The sequence below is a fragment of the Anomaloglossus baeobatrachus genome, chromosome 1 (genome assembly GCF_048569485.1).
Source record: "Anomaloglossus baeobatrachus isolate aAnoBae1 chromosome 1, aAnoBae1.hap1, whole genome shotgun sequence".
Classification (NCBI taxonomy): Eukaryota; Metazoa; Chordata; class Amphibia; order Anura; family Aromobatidae; genus Anomaloglossus; species Anomaloglossus baeobatrachus.
This window is the reverse complement of record NC_134353.1, coordinates 688,056,530-688,071,474: the sequence shown is the minus strand read 5'-3', so window position 1 is coordinate 688,071,474 and position 14,945 is coordinate 688,056,530. Positions and strand designations below refer to the sequence as shown.

The window sequence follows — 14,945 nt, the reverse complement described above, 5'->3', positions numbered from 1 at the left end:
GGAGGGACCACCGCCTGTAATACCCGTCTACCAAGAAGGGTCGGCCGTGGAGGGCAAGTCAAGTCTATAGTGACAGAAAAAGGTAGAGGAAGAGGACCAAGTGGCGGCCCTGCATATATGATCAATAGACACCTCTGCCCGCTCAGCCCAAGTAGTAGAAAGTGACCCAGTGGAAAGGCCCTAATCTGCAGGGGAACTGGCACCCCCTTAGCTTAGGTCAGCGACATAGCATCCCGTGCCCACCTAGCCAAAGGTGCTTGTAGATACGTTCTAGGGAAAGTCCGGGGGCTGTAAAATAACAAAAACAGGGCCTGAGATTCTCGCAATTCCCTGGTCCTATCTGAGTAGGTTATAAGGGCAAGTCTTACATCCAAGCTATGGAGCCTGTTCACTTTGTCATTGGAAGGAGGGTCACAATGGAAGGCAGTATAAATTTCTGGAACCTGTGAAGGGCTTGACCACTTTAGGCTATGAGGGATCTGTACGCAATACCACCTTATCAACCAAAATTTGGGTATATGGATGGACAATGGAGAGCGCCTGTAGGTCACCCACCCATCTAGCGGACGTCAAGCAATGAGTAGTACCACCTTCAGGGTCTTGGAGGGAACATCTGAAATGCTGCAGCAGACACTCACCCCCCAAGATGGCGGATCTAGTACCGGTTTCAGAGGCAGTTTATGACTTCCAGATTTGGATTTCTCAGATCCCCTGGAATGTCGACTTGCCGGACTGGAGGGACTAGCCCTGCCGGAGGAGCGCTCCCCTTGCTGCCCCGGGAATCTGTATGCTGTTCCAGCACATCCTGCTCTGGAGGAGAGTTGTCTTCCATACTGAATAGGGGAGAAGTCATACTCACCAGAATGCAGCGAAGGTGACTCCTCATACCTCCCTGGTTCAAATTTCCCGCCCGAAATCCATTCACTGGGCGCCGCCATCTTGTAACACCTTGCACATGCACAGGTGATGAACTTCCGGGTGCCGCGTCACTTCCTCTTCACCCCGGCGTTCCGTCAGCAGGGCGCCCGTCTCGCGGGATCCGTGTGAGGATCACATAGTCTGGGGCGACGCAGAGCCAAGCTCCTGCTCCAGGCCCGCGCCCCACCACCGCAGACAGCCGAAGCCCTGGGGAGGTGCATCCAGGCCCGAATGCCGGCTTTTGGTAAGAAACCAAACTTCTACACCGGGTCCGACCTGGGAGAATCCGTGGGTTGTCCCATCAGGACAGGAAACCAAACTGATGTGGAGGAGAGGTACCGCCATTTTATCATTGGGTTTCCTGTCCTGATGTGGGCGGAACCTGTCTCTCAGGTGGTGCTGTCATGGGCGAAAGGGAAAACTATGAATTACTTGAAATTCAATGAAATACTTAACAAAAAAGTGTGACACAACTGAAAATCTGTCTTATATTCTAGGTTCTTCAGAGTAGCCACCTTTTGCTTTGATTACTGCTTTGCACACTCTTGGCGTTCACTTGATGAGCTTCAAGAGGTAGTCACCGGAAATGGTCTTCCAACAGTCTTGAAGGAGTTCCCAGAGATGCTTAGCACTTGTTGGCCCTTTTGCCTTCACTCTGTGGTCCAGCGCACCCCAAACCATCTCGATTGGGTTCAGGTCTGGTGACTGTGGAGACCAGGTCATCTGGCGTAGCACCCCATCACTCTCCTTCTTAGTCACATAGCCCTTACACAGACTGGAGGTGTGTTTGGGGTCATTGTCCTGTTGAAAAATAAATGATGGTCTAACTAAACGCAAAACGGATGAAATAGCATGCCGCTGCAAGATGCTGTGGTAGCCATGCTGGTTCAGTATGCCTTCAATTTTGAATACATCCCCAACAGTGTCACCAGCAAAGCCCCCCCACACCATCACACCTCCTCCACCATGCTTCACGGTGGGAACCAGCCATGTAGAGTCCATCCGTTCACCTTTTCTACAAAGATCCAAAGATCTCAAATTTGGACTCATCAGACCAAAGCACAGATTTCCACTGGTCTAATGTCCATTCCTTGTGTTCATTTGCCCAAACAAGTCTCTTCTGCTTGTTGCCTGTCCTTAGCAGTGGTTTCCTAGCAGCTATTTTACCATGAAGGCCTGCTGCACAAAGTCTTCTCTTAACAGTTGTTCTAGAGATGAGAAGGTGTGTCCAAACTTTTGGTCTGTACTGTATATATATACACACACACGCACACGCACACACACACACACGCACACACACACACACGCACACACACACACACACACCCAAACACACACACACCCAAACACACACAGAGAAAAAGAGAGCGTGAGAGTGAGATAGAGTTAGAGGGAGAGAGTAGAGAACTCCCACCAACATACCCTACTGAGCCACTAGTATCTAAAAACCTCTGTATATAGACAGGATAATGACAGATGAACATATTGCACTTGCAATTTATTTTATTGTTAGGCCTTCTATGAAAGATGGGAATAAAGATATTTCATGAATACTATTTCTGATTTTCAAGACATAGGATTCAAATTATCTCTTCTTTGAAGAAGTAGACATTCTCTAGTTTTCTTAAATGGTAGAGGGCATTAAACAGGTGTATTATAAAACAAAATTACCCTTAAAAATAATTTTTATTAAATTAATATTAAAATCCCAACCAGGTGTAGAGTTTAGTGAACATCTTTCTAAAACAGTAAAGGGAGAAGATAATGCTGACCCTGTGCGAGTCACTCCCTCCTGTGCCCTACCTGAAAGCGGAGGTCGGCCCTTTAATTGGTGTAATGGCACCCCTGCTCACCGTAGACTTACCCTACCTATCCCTGTATATCTCTGCAGAAAAAAAGTGCAGTGCCTACTAAAAGGCCATAGTGATATAATAAAGTGCACAGTGCTAAGATCAATAAATATTCAAATCATGGTGACCAGCAATAGATCCAGCTCCCAGCTCAAAGACTATACTTCAGCTGGGAGCTGGATCTACTGCTAGTCACCATGCTGGTAGCTGGCTCCTCTAAGTTTGACTACTGAGAACATTATGGCGATTAGCCCATAGAATAGGGCATTCACATCGACCTCCTGATGAACCAAAAAGAAGGGGAAACGCGTTGAGGTTTTTTTGTCCACGAGAGGCTCCAGATGTAAATTTCATCTCTATCACCTGTTGGGAAAGTGATGAGTACCCTGTAATTGTACCTACCCTGTATCTGCCGATTTGAATATTTATTGATATTAGCACCGTACACTTTATTATATCACTATGGCACTTTAGTAGGCACTGCACTTTTTTCTGCAGAGATATACAGGGATAGGTAGGGTAAGTCTACGGTGAGCGGGGGCGCCATTACGCCTATTAGGGTGCCGTCCTCCGCTGATAGGTAGGGCACAGGAGGGAGTGACTCGTACAGGGTCAGCATTATCTTCTCCCTTTACTATGCAGTTTTGGAAAGATGTTCACTAAACTCTACACTTGGTTGGGATTTTAATAATTTAATAAAAAATATTTTTAAGGATAATTTTGTTTTATGATACACCTAGACTTTCTCTAGTGCCACCTATTGGAGGTAGCAATCCTAAAAGTCAAAAGTGACCCTTCAACGAGTCTGATAAAATACCTACCCCTAATCCCTTAGCAATGGCTACAGCTCCTTTTTTCCGAAAATGGTTCCAGCTGAGATTTAGTTCCAGCATTCCTGTGTTTTCGGCAATGGCCGCCCCTAAAATTTCACCTAAAGATAAATTATATTATTGCTTTATACGAGATGTGTCAAACTCCTTACACTTTGTTCATTATTGGTCCTACCTATGTTTAAATGTATACTGAGCAGTCATTCAAGTGTAATATACATATGAATAGATCTACCCGTTTGTAGCTAGATAAGTGTGCAGCTCCTATAGCCTCAATTTTTATCATTTGCGTACAGCAGATGGACTGTCCTCCATTATTTACCCATCAGGGATTGTATCCTTTTTTTTGTAATTTCTAATCACCAGAGGAACCTTGCTCTATTAAAATAGAGAAAGACAGTACCCAACATGTTTCACCCTTATGTGCTTCATCAGGGTAATGAGGCAAATACCATTAAACATAGTGGGACCAATGAGGAACAGAGTGTAATTATATAATTATAATGTGCACTTTAACATATGATTTGCACAAGTTACTCATTATTTTAATTTCAAGAGGTATTCCCTTAATAAAATATATCTTTAAGCAGAAAATGTGTAAATACATATTTTTGTAATTTACAGCTATTAAAAATTATGCTCCATTCTGATATTGGCCCTCTGGCGTTATATCAGTGTGCTTTATATGTCCATCATAGGGGCTGCACATGCATAGTTCATTGCATCCTAAAAACATATAGTGCCCCTGGCCTAAAGCATTAGTGGGACGTTGCCCGCGCAGACAGACCTTCTCCGCACTCACACAGCTCTGACAGCGCCGCGCAGTTGAAGCAGATTGACCTCACCCAGCTGTCAGAGCTGTGTAAGCGCGGGTGTATGTCTACAATCACTGCAGATGCTCCCCCAGAATTCCGGATCCTCCAAATGCGCTGGCAGACATGTATGAGCACGGGCAGCATCTTTCTTATGTTTAGTATGTCAGGGGAACTATTTTTTTTAGGATGAAGGGAACTACGCAAGCATGGCCCCTGAGATGGACAGATAAAACTCACTGACGTAATGCCAGGGGACCTATTCCAAAAGATGAAAGGTGGGGAATTTTTTTGAATGGAGCATAATTTCTAACCCCTTCACTACGTATGATGTATGTTTACTTCATATTTTGTGCTTCTGCCTTTGATGCGGGCTGGCATGACGAGCCCGCATCTTTCTCTGCACATGACAGCTGATCTGATCAACCATTGTCTCTCTAACAGCCGCAGGTGGATCGGAGATTTGCTTGCCGCCCTTAACCAGTTAAAGCCTGCTGTCAATCTCTGATATAACATGTGCCGGTGGGGAGCGCGTCATTCCCTGCTCCCATTGGTGCGCCCATGACTTCATCGCAGGGTGCCAACGGGTTGTCATGACCCCTGTGACGGTCATGACGATTCTCTAGTAAACATCAGCTGCGAGCTGGCTTTCATAGGAGATCGTGAGTTCAGCTATACAAAGCAGGGCTGAAGCACCACTCTGTACAGCACTAGTGATTGGACAGCCATGGATTTAAGTCCCCTAAGAAGATAATACAATAGAAAGGTAAAAAATAAATAAACTATGAAGAAATAAAATAAAACATAAAAGTTCAAATCAACCCCCACCCCCCACCCTTTTGCCCCATTTAAAATAAAACAATTAAAAAATACACATATTTGGTATCGCTGCATTCGGAAATGTCCAATCTATCAAAATTTCAAATAAATGAATCCGATCGGTAAACAGTGTAACAGAAAAAATATATTAAAAGACCAGAATTAAGTTTTTTCAGCCACTGCGACATTGCAATAAAATACAATTAGAGGTGATCAAAACATTATATCTATCAAAAAACGGTATCAGTAAAAACATCAGCTCAGGTTGTAAAAAATGAGCTATCACTTAGCCTTAGATCCTGAAAAATAAAAATGAAATAGTTCTTGAATAATGGTGCCAAAAGATTTTTTTTTTTTTTTTTTTTTACAAACTTCTGAATTTTTTTTCATCATTTAAAGGGACTCTGTCGGCAAGTTTTTGATGTGAAAACAGCATGCTGTAAGGGTTAAAGTGAACCTGTCAGGTGCAAATGCACCCAGAACCACGAACAGTTCTGGGTGCATATTGCTAATCCCTGTCTATATGTCCCGCTATCTAGTAGCATAGATAAAGGGATGTTTAGAAAAAGTATTTCTAAAGATCTTTTTCCATATGTTAATGAGCGAGGGGACTAGTCTCCTGGGCGTAAGTTCCCTGGCCAGTCGCCCTCATTAGCATGTTATACGTCCCTGTGGGTGTGCTAACATGCTAATGAATATGCAGCGTCACAGGATGATCTCACTCACCTCTCTGCTGCCAGCGCATCCGAAGAAGGATTTCGGCTCAGTGCACATGACCCCGGAGATTGGGTCATGCACACTGAGCCAAAATCTAGCATCGGACGCGCTGGCAGCAGAGAGGTGAGTGAGATCATCCTGTGACGTTGCATATTCATTAGCATGTTAGCACACCCACAGGGACGTACTAACATGCTAATAGAGCCGACTGGCAAGAAGAACTTAGGCCCAAGGGACTAGTCTCCTCGCTCATTAGCATACGATAAAAGATCTTTAGGAATACTTTTTCTAAAGATCCATTTATGCTAGTATATACAGGGACAGTTAGGCAGGGATTAGCAATATACACCCAGAACTGCTCGTGGTTCTGGGTGCATATTGCACCTGACAGGTTCTCTTTAAGATTCAGTTTACAGCCAGCCAGGTATTTTTGTTTACCTGCAATGGTAGTTTAGCTTCAGTAGCTTTATCATTAGTGGGTCTGAGGAGCATGAGCTGTAGTCTGGACTCCGCCCCCTTCTGTGATTAGCACCTTCTGTCTATGGAAATGTAAACTGAAAGGCTGGTGTGGGCGGGGCAACTGCATGAGCTCTGTTATATGCAGAAAAATAAAAAAAAATGGCCATGGCGTGAAGAGGTTAATAGCTGTAAATTACAAAAATATTTATTTACACATTTTCTGTTTAATTAGTATCTGATATGATAATAACACCAGTTATACAGTTAAAAGTTATGATTTATTTTGGATTTGTTAAAATGTTTGTTTGCATCCTTAGGGTATGTGCACACGTGGCAGATATGCAGCAGATTTTCAGTCTCACAATGAATTATTAGTTGATTTATGCTGTGAATATTGCTTAAAGATAATCTGTACCTGATCTATCTCCAAACATGTTATGGCTGAGATCCATAAATTCCAACTTCTGATTGTTCATTAGTGCTTCGGAAAAATAGGAAGCGGCCTGCTCATCAAACTCATTCCCTGACAGGTTCACCCTCTGAAGGGTTATGTTTTCCATCAGCATCAGGGATAGGGCTTTGGCACCTTTTAGTGCTAGTTTATTATCACACAAGTGCAGCTCTGAAAATACAAAGAAGACAGAAATAAGACTCTAATTGTTAAGACCAAATTGATGGTAGAGACAGGGGTGTAGCTATTGGACCGGGTTGTACAACCTGCAGCCCGCCATGCTGTTATGTGCAGCCCCCAACCATTTGCTCACTGAGATGCTTGCCTGTGTGGGGCTATGTGCATACAGTTTTCTTATCAAAGAAAAGGAGGGTGGCACATAGTTATCCCCAAATCCTCCATACATTTTAAAATGAAGGGGACCCTTGACACCTTTTTTTCAATCCAGAAAGATGTGTATGTGTGACGCCCTGGACTCCAGGGGTCACAGAATAACACCACATACAACCCCCCCCTCCCCTGGTCAGGAACACCAGTCAAACAAAACCCTTGTTGCCTCCCTCCAGGGTCTGATGTCCACACCAGGTGTGGCGGAGCCAGGCGGTTGGCCTCACCCACCGAGGAGATCACAGGCCTGGAGGCGGGAAAAGACAGCAGATTGTAGTAGACAGTGAAAGTGAGTGGAGTAAAGTCTGTGTGTGTCTGGGTCGGAGCCCAGGCACAATCAGCAAGATTGGCAGACGGTGGTGGCCGTCTGCAGGAGTTGGTGGAGGTCAGCGGAACCATAGGACCGGGGTCGGGCGGTGGCCCGCCGGTACCGAACCGGGGAGCAGATTGAAGCCAAGCACCAAGGCAGGGTACTCAGACCCCGACTAGGCTCGGAAGCTGCCGTAAAGGTCAAATTCTCTGATTGCGGTCTGGACCTCAGGGGTTCATTCCCAACCAAGTCCCGTCAGACGGCAACAGCCCAACCCGTCCGGATAAGAGCCACCGCCAAGGGCCAGAGATCCAAGGGCCAGCGCCTGCGGGCAAAATGGGCTCTCCCGACATATACACGCCGGGGAGCGAACTACCCGTGGGAAGCCATAGGAGTCAAACACATACACATAGGTGCAGGGAACGACAGCCACCATCAACCCGTTCGGGGAGAGTGAAAACACCGCAGCCGACTGTGGACCCCGTCCATCCAGCCGTTTGGTTTACCAGAGACTTTGTCCTTGTCTACCTGAATGAGTACACCAGTGCCATCCGGCACCGCGCTGCACCGCAACGTTGCACCTGCGTCCACGCTGCCTCCCCACATCGGCACCTGCACCTATCCCTCCTCCCTGCTCCCCCAACCGGGGCCCAGGGACCAACAGCCCCTACCCACAGAGGGGTCAACACCTTAAGCTGCTCTCCGCCATCGCTCCCGGGATCCCCAGTCACCAGCAGCGGTGGTGCCCACCATCACCACAACCCGTGGGTGGCCCGTGGGTGGCGTCACAACCGACATCCCACCACAAACCTTACCCCCCTTTTCACTCGTGGGCGAGGAGGCGCTGCTCGAGCCCCCGGGTCCGGCCCCGTGCTCGAGCCACCAAGGAGCAGAAGCACCGGACCCGAGCGCCAGCGATTCCCAGGCGAGCGGCGTTCCCAACCCCTCCGCCCGCGACATATGAGATGTCCATTTATTAGAGATAAGCAAACCCAAGCTGTAAAAGTTCAGGGTTTGTACCGAACAGTGGGTGTCTGGGTCTCGGACCCGAAAGCAAACGTTTTTTTTTTTTTTTAAATAAAAAGCATGTGTTTAAGGTCAGCTGCTGTTCATATACTAACCACTCAATGGAGCATTGGGCTATTCTGTCTAAAAAAAAATAAGAATAAAAAAAAAAAAACAGCCCCCCTCCTTCCTGGAAATGATGTGTTTCTGGCTGGATGTATGTAGGCGGAGCACCAAACTGCCCAATCATTGACTTCTATTATAATTGTTACTCGAGTCGAGCCCTTTAGTTCTTGACTTATATGGGGTTCGGGATCAAGCTCAGGTCAAGTCTGGGTCCCGAACTGAACTTGATCCCGGAGATGAACCCAGCAAACCTGAGCTTCCACGGGTCTGCACATCGCTAACATTTATGCTTGTGTCTCTCTATACTGTAGTATATGGAATTTGAGATACAATGAGGAGAACCACATTCCTTTTTCACCTTCCCTCTCCTAACTGCTGAGGGTGAAGGGGACTCCCATTCTTTCCACAGGTGGAGGTTCTATTTTATGGCCTTCTATCTATCAAGCTTTTATGGCATACACTTTTGGGATGTCAGAAATGTTTCAGCTGATAATATCCCTTTTACTGCGACCCTTAGAAGTGATTCAACATCACAATGTGGTCCTCGTTCCAAAAATGGTTGTGTAGCCCTCCTATAAGAGGAGAAGTGGTAGTAGAACTACCTGTTATCAGAAAGGGCCCCCAAGGGTCTCCTTCTAATTACAGACGTTCAATGGGAACCCAAAAGGCTTGAATTACACCTCACAATAGAGATCAGTAAATCAATGTGCATACCAATGACTACTGTTCCAAGGAGGTTTTTGCAGGCATCACCGACTGTCATAGCGACATCAGGATCTGTGGAAACATCAGAATCCTGCACTCTGCCTTCTAACTTCTCTAATATATGTGATCAGCGCGCAGACTTGTAGTTTGATAGTCTTCTCTGGTCACATGCTGTGGGAGAGCAGTCATATTCGCTCCCCTCCTATATATGCTGGCTGGACACTTCCTTTAGTGCCAGCTATAGTTTACTTCTACTGCTCTGGAGAGGTGGTTTGAGTCAGACTTAATGGAGGTTGTAGTACTTTATTGCTGTGAGCGATTATGGCGTTATCGCTTATTGTCCTTTTGATGCCGCCTCACTATTCTTGCTTTCCTCCCTAGTTTGTTACAGTTTGTTCCTGTAAGTCTGCAGTGTGTCTTAGTTTTGTTTTTTCCCTGTCTAAATCTGTGTTGCCATCACATTCCAGATACTTAATTTCCGGGGAATGGGAGGGGGGGGATTAACTTTGTTCAGGAGAATGGCCAGGCACAGGACTCAGGCATCTTCACCATCAGGGGTAACCATGAGGTTAGGGATAGCCTAGGGTCCCCTAGCATGAGGGACAGTATAGGTGCCCTCTGTCCATTGCTGTACATTGTGACATCTATATGAGGCACAATTCTGGTTCAATCAGACCCCCTGATGACTTAAGTAAATCAGGTTTTTACATACTGTATATATTATATAATCAATGAATAATTTGAAATTATGTTAAATTATATAATATTTCAAACAAACCTGAAATATAACAGTTTTCCTTTAACATGTCTGCAACTGCAGCTCCCCCTTCTCCTTCCAGAGAGTTATCACTGAGGTTTAAATTCACAATTGAAGTGTTGGTCACCAGAGAGAGGGCAATTGCTTTAGTACCCTGGAAGAAAACAGCAGATTATTATACTTTATTGTGATCTTTTCACATTAAATTAGCAAACAAACAATATTGTCTAATACATGAACACTAGGCTTACATTTTACCATTCCTACCGTATTATCGCTCATACCTGTGCACCGAGTCCGTGATGTCTCATTATAAGCTCTGAGTCCCCCATATGACGTATGAAGAATGAGACTGGAACTACACCAAATAGTTGGCAGGCTGACAGATACCTTGCTTTACCAGAGGGATCATATGAATGTTTGACTTCTGCAAAAAGTAAATTATATTTATTTAAATAGGTATATAACGGTAATTTATACTGAACAAAAATATAAGAGCAACACTTTTGTTTTTGCTCTAGATTTCAGGAGCTGAACTCAAAGATCTAAAAGTTTCTATGTGCATAAAAAGGCTTTTTTCTCCCAAATATTGTTCACAAATTTGTCTAAACCTGTGTGTCACAATGTGATTGCAGGATAGCAAGGGACAAGGGACTCCTATATGTTCCCTTACGCTAGGGGACCCTAGGCTACCCCTAACTTCAGTTTTACCCCCAATAATGAAGATGCCCGAGTCTCATGCATGACTATGCTCCTGTTCAGAACTAATCTGAACCCCCCAGGGAATGAAAGGGCAGGAGTGTGATGGCAACACAGGTAATGGCAGATAGGGAAAAACAAAAACTCAGACACAAACAGCAAACTTACAGGAACAAATAGTAAGAGACTAAGGAGAAAAGTAAGAGAAGTAACATAGCAACAAAAGGACAATAAGTGTTTAGCACAACCACTCACAGCAATAAAGTACTACAACCACTAGTAAGTCTAGATCATAACACTTCGCCAGATCAGTATAGATTTGCTATAGCTGGCATTAATGAAATTGTCCAGCCAGCATATATAAGAGGGGAGCGAATGTGACTGGCTCCCCTACAGCATGTGATCAAAACAGATTAACAAGCAGCCCAGCAGGGATTAATTCTTGCTAACCTGTCTATGAACTACAAGTATGTGGGTTAATACCCAAGTCTCCCTTCGCTATTCACAGACATCAGAAAAGTTAGCAGGCAGAGTGCCATAATTTATAGTCTTCACAGATCCTGAGTCGCCACCATGACAGTTGGCGATGCCTGCAAAAATCTTCTTGTCATACTATGTTAGGCCTCTTTCACACGTACGTACCTCCGGTACGTGTTTGACAGTTTTCTCACGTACCGGAGACACGTACATACGTTGACATATGTTTTCCTATGGTTTCGGCACACCTTAAGTATTTGCGCACGGAACGTTTGTCCGTTCCGTACTTACGTGTGCCCGTGTGCTCCACACGCCGACATGCTGTTTTCTCTCCGGCATCTCGGATGTCACACGGAACGCAAACGGGTCACACATAACACACACGGACCACACAGATGTGCTCCGTGTGACACGCACCAGAGAGAAGCTATGTGTCTATTAAAAAAACCCAAAAAACTGTACTCACCTTCTCCTGCCCTGCAGTCTCTGCCGCTGCTGTCACTTGCTGCTGACTGTCGCTCATTATGCTCATTTAATATTCACTTCACTGCGGCCGGAAGCAGCAGCAGCGGGGAGTCGCAGGACCGGAGACCGCAGATCAGCACCACGGACAGCGATGCCAGGGACAGGTGAGTAGAAAGTTCCCGTTCTCCGTGTGTTATCATGGATAACACACGGAGAACACACGTGAACCATAAACACAGCTCACGGAGGGCAATATGCATCTTTGACACGTCCGTGAAACACGTGCGTGATTTTCACGGGCGTGTGAAAGAGGCCTTAGTGAACACTTCTTTGCTGAGACAATCAATCCAACTCACAGGTGTGAGTTGAACTTTTCCGTTTTTTTTTATTTTACTTGTTACAGTCAGCGCTCTATCGGTTCTAACAGGACCTAGGTCACGATAGCTCATGACAGAAGTCATCACATGACCCTGTGCTACAATGGCAAATATCGGCTCCCCGTGATCGCATCACTGGGCTTCCGATGACGGAGGGAAAAGGTGCGTTCCCCACTACGGTGCTTTAAATTGCACTGTCACATTTTGACAGCGCGACTTAGGGGTTAACACACAAGGCACACACGTCTGCTGTTCAAATCAGCAGACACGTGCGGGGATCACAACGGCAGTAGCCATTGGTGAGCAGTGCACCCCTTCATGATTTAGGATGTACCATTATGTCCTAGGTTGTGAAGGGGTTAAAGTGATAATATAACATGTTTCTTTGGTTTTCAGCCTGGGAACATACTGTAGGCCCTGATTCATTAATGGAATTCTCTAAGAATGAGATAAAATGCAACCCATCCTAGTCACGTGTCAGTATAGGCTTCAGACTGAAGACCTACAGTTCATGAGACCTGTGTTTCAACTCATAACAGCTGTATCACACATATCTCACTTGAAGAAATGTTTTAAGCCATGTTGTGCTTGACAAGGAGATCTCTAGCATAAACCTCCATCAGTCTGACAGCTTTATAGCAGTGCACAGAAACTGACTGTGCCCAACTGGAAATCAAATGCACATTAAGGAGGATGAACCTCCTGATAAACCCTCCTTGGTCAATGAGGAAGAGATACATTTCTTCACATATGACAACCTGTGTTCTCAGTACATAAAGAGGCCTTCATGGTGGTCTGAGCATGATGAAAAGGACAGGAAGAGTGAAAGATCCCATCAGAAATTAAGATTTTTGGTACTCACCATAAAATCCTTTTCTCGTAGCCTTGATTAGGAAACACAGGAACCATGGATTACATGCAGCCACCTGGAGGCTGACATTAAGAAAACATCTGTCATGCGAAGTTCGGCTCTGCACACACCTGGTGGTACGGTTTGATCAGACTCTGTTCACACCACAGAGTCTGACATGCAGCCTGAGGCTTCAGGAAGGTTTAGCCAGAGCTGGGCAGGTTCAAGTTCTTTAGTCTTCAGCTCTGCAGGAATTAATTCCCCTTGATAAAGCAAGCACGAAGGGTACCGTCACACTTTAGCGACGCAGCAGCGATCCCACCAGCGATCTGACCTGGTCAGGATGGGTGCTGCGTTGCAACATGGTCGCTGGTGAGCTGTCAAACAGGCAGATCTCACCAGCGACCAGTGACCAGCCCCCAGCCAGCAGCGACGTGCAAGCGACGCTGCGCTTGCACGGAGCCGGTGTCTGGAAGCTGCGGACACTGGTAACTAAGGTAAACATCGGGTATGGTTACCCGATGTTTACCTTAGTTACCAGCGCACACCGCTTAGCTTAGCGTGTGCAGGGAGGAGGAGCCGGCACTGGCAGCGTGAGAACTGTGGAGGCTGGTAACGAAGGTAAATGTCGGGTAACCACCTTGGTTACCCGATGTTTACCTTGGTTACAGCTTACCGCAGGCTGTCAGACGCCAGCTCCTGCTCCCTGCACATTCAGGATTGTTGCTCTCTCGCTGTCACACACAGCGATGTGTGCTTATCAGCGGGAGAGCAACAATAAAAAAACAAACCAGGGCTGTGTGTAACGAGCAGCGATCTCACAGCAGGGGCCAGATCGCTGCTCAGTGTCACACACGGCGAGATCGCTAATGAGGTCACTGCTGCGTCACAAAAACCGTGACTCAGCAGCGATCTCAGTAGCGATCTCTCTGCGTGTGAAGTACCCCTAAGACATGTGAAACGCACGTTGGGTGGCCTACGCCAGTCCCCTCCCTGCAGGTTTACCTCTTTGAGCCGGTTTGTATGATAATTAATCTGATAACGGAACGTTTTTATTGTCTTTACATTTATGCACTAGCCAGCTCAATTCTACTTTGCCCTGCAGGGGGCCGACTGCTGCTCTCCTTACATGGCTCCTAAGCTGACAATCCTAAACAGGCAATTTAGCCTCCAGAAAGATATGTGATTCATTAGGTTTTTGACATTATTTTGTATTGTTCTTTTACATATATTTCAGAATCTATAATCTAATAATCTATAATCTAATAGGATTTGCAATCTAATAGGATTTTGCCATTACTCTGTAATTTTGATGTTTGTCTGTCCTGTATGTTTGCATAGCCAGTCCATTTTCCTATGCTTTTTATTGTGTCAAATCATGTTTATCTTTTAAACTTGTTACCAATAAAATGTATCATTTTATTTTCCTAAGTCCATCCCTTTTTCTCCGTTTTTCATAAGGAATTAATTAGAGCACTGCTGATAAGTTTCCATCTATGCATAAGAGGCTTTCTACATGAAATGGTAGAAATGTAACATCTTAAGGCCCCGTTACACGCAACGACATATCTAACGAGATGTCGTCGGGGTTACGGATTTCGTGACGCACATCCGACGTTGTTAGCGACGTCGTTACATGTAACAGCTCCGAGCGAGTGTTAACGATCAAAAATACTCACCTAATCATGGATCGTTGACACGTCATTCATTTTCAAAATCTCGGTCGTTGTGGACGTAGGTTGTTCGTCGTTCCTGAGGCAGCACACATCGCTACGTGTGACACCCCGGGAACGACGAACAACAGCTTTCCTGCGTCCTCCGGCAACGAGGTGGGCGTGTCATTAATGCGGCTGCTCTCCGCCCCTCCGCTTTTATTGGTCAGCCGCTGAGTGACGTCGCTGTGACGGCGAACGAACCTCCCCCTTAACGAA

The 14,945-nt window shown here is 45.7% G+C and overlaps 1 protein-coding gene across 2 annotated transcripts in view; it reads right to left on the bottom strand.

The window, feature by feature from the left end:
* Window positions 1-14,945, bottom strand: part of LRRC74B (leucine rich repeat containing 74B) — a 61,161-nt gene that overhangs the window by 40,816 nt on the left and 5,400 nt on the right. For both annotated transcript variants that reach the window (XM_075320163.1, XM_075320173.1), the window contains exons 3-6: window positions 10,431-10,573; window positions 10,168-10,300; window positions 6,821-7,027; window positions 3,590-3,699 (exon numbers count right to left, since the gene is read on the bottom strand). In XM_075320163.1, the coding sequence (XP_075176278.1) occupies window positions 3,590-3,699; window positions 6,821-7,027; window positions 10,168-10,300; window positions 10,431-10,573 (593 nt within the window). The remainder of the gene's footprint in view (window positions 1-3,589; window positions 3,700-6,820; window positions 7,028-10,167; window positions 10,301-10,430; window positions 10,574-14,945) is intronic.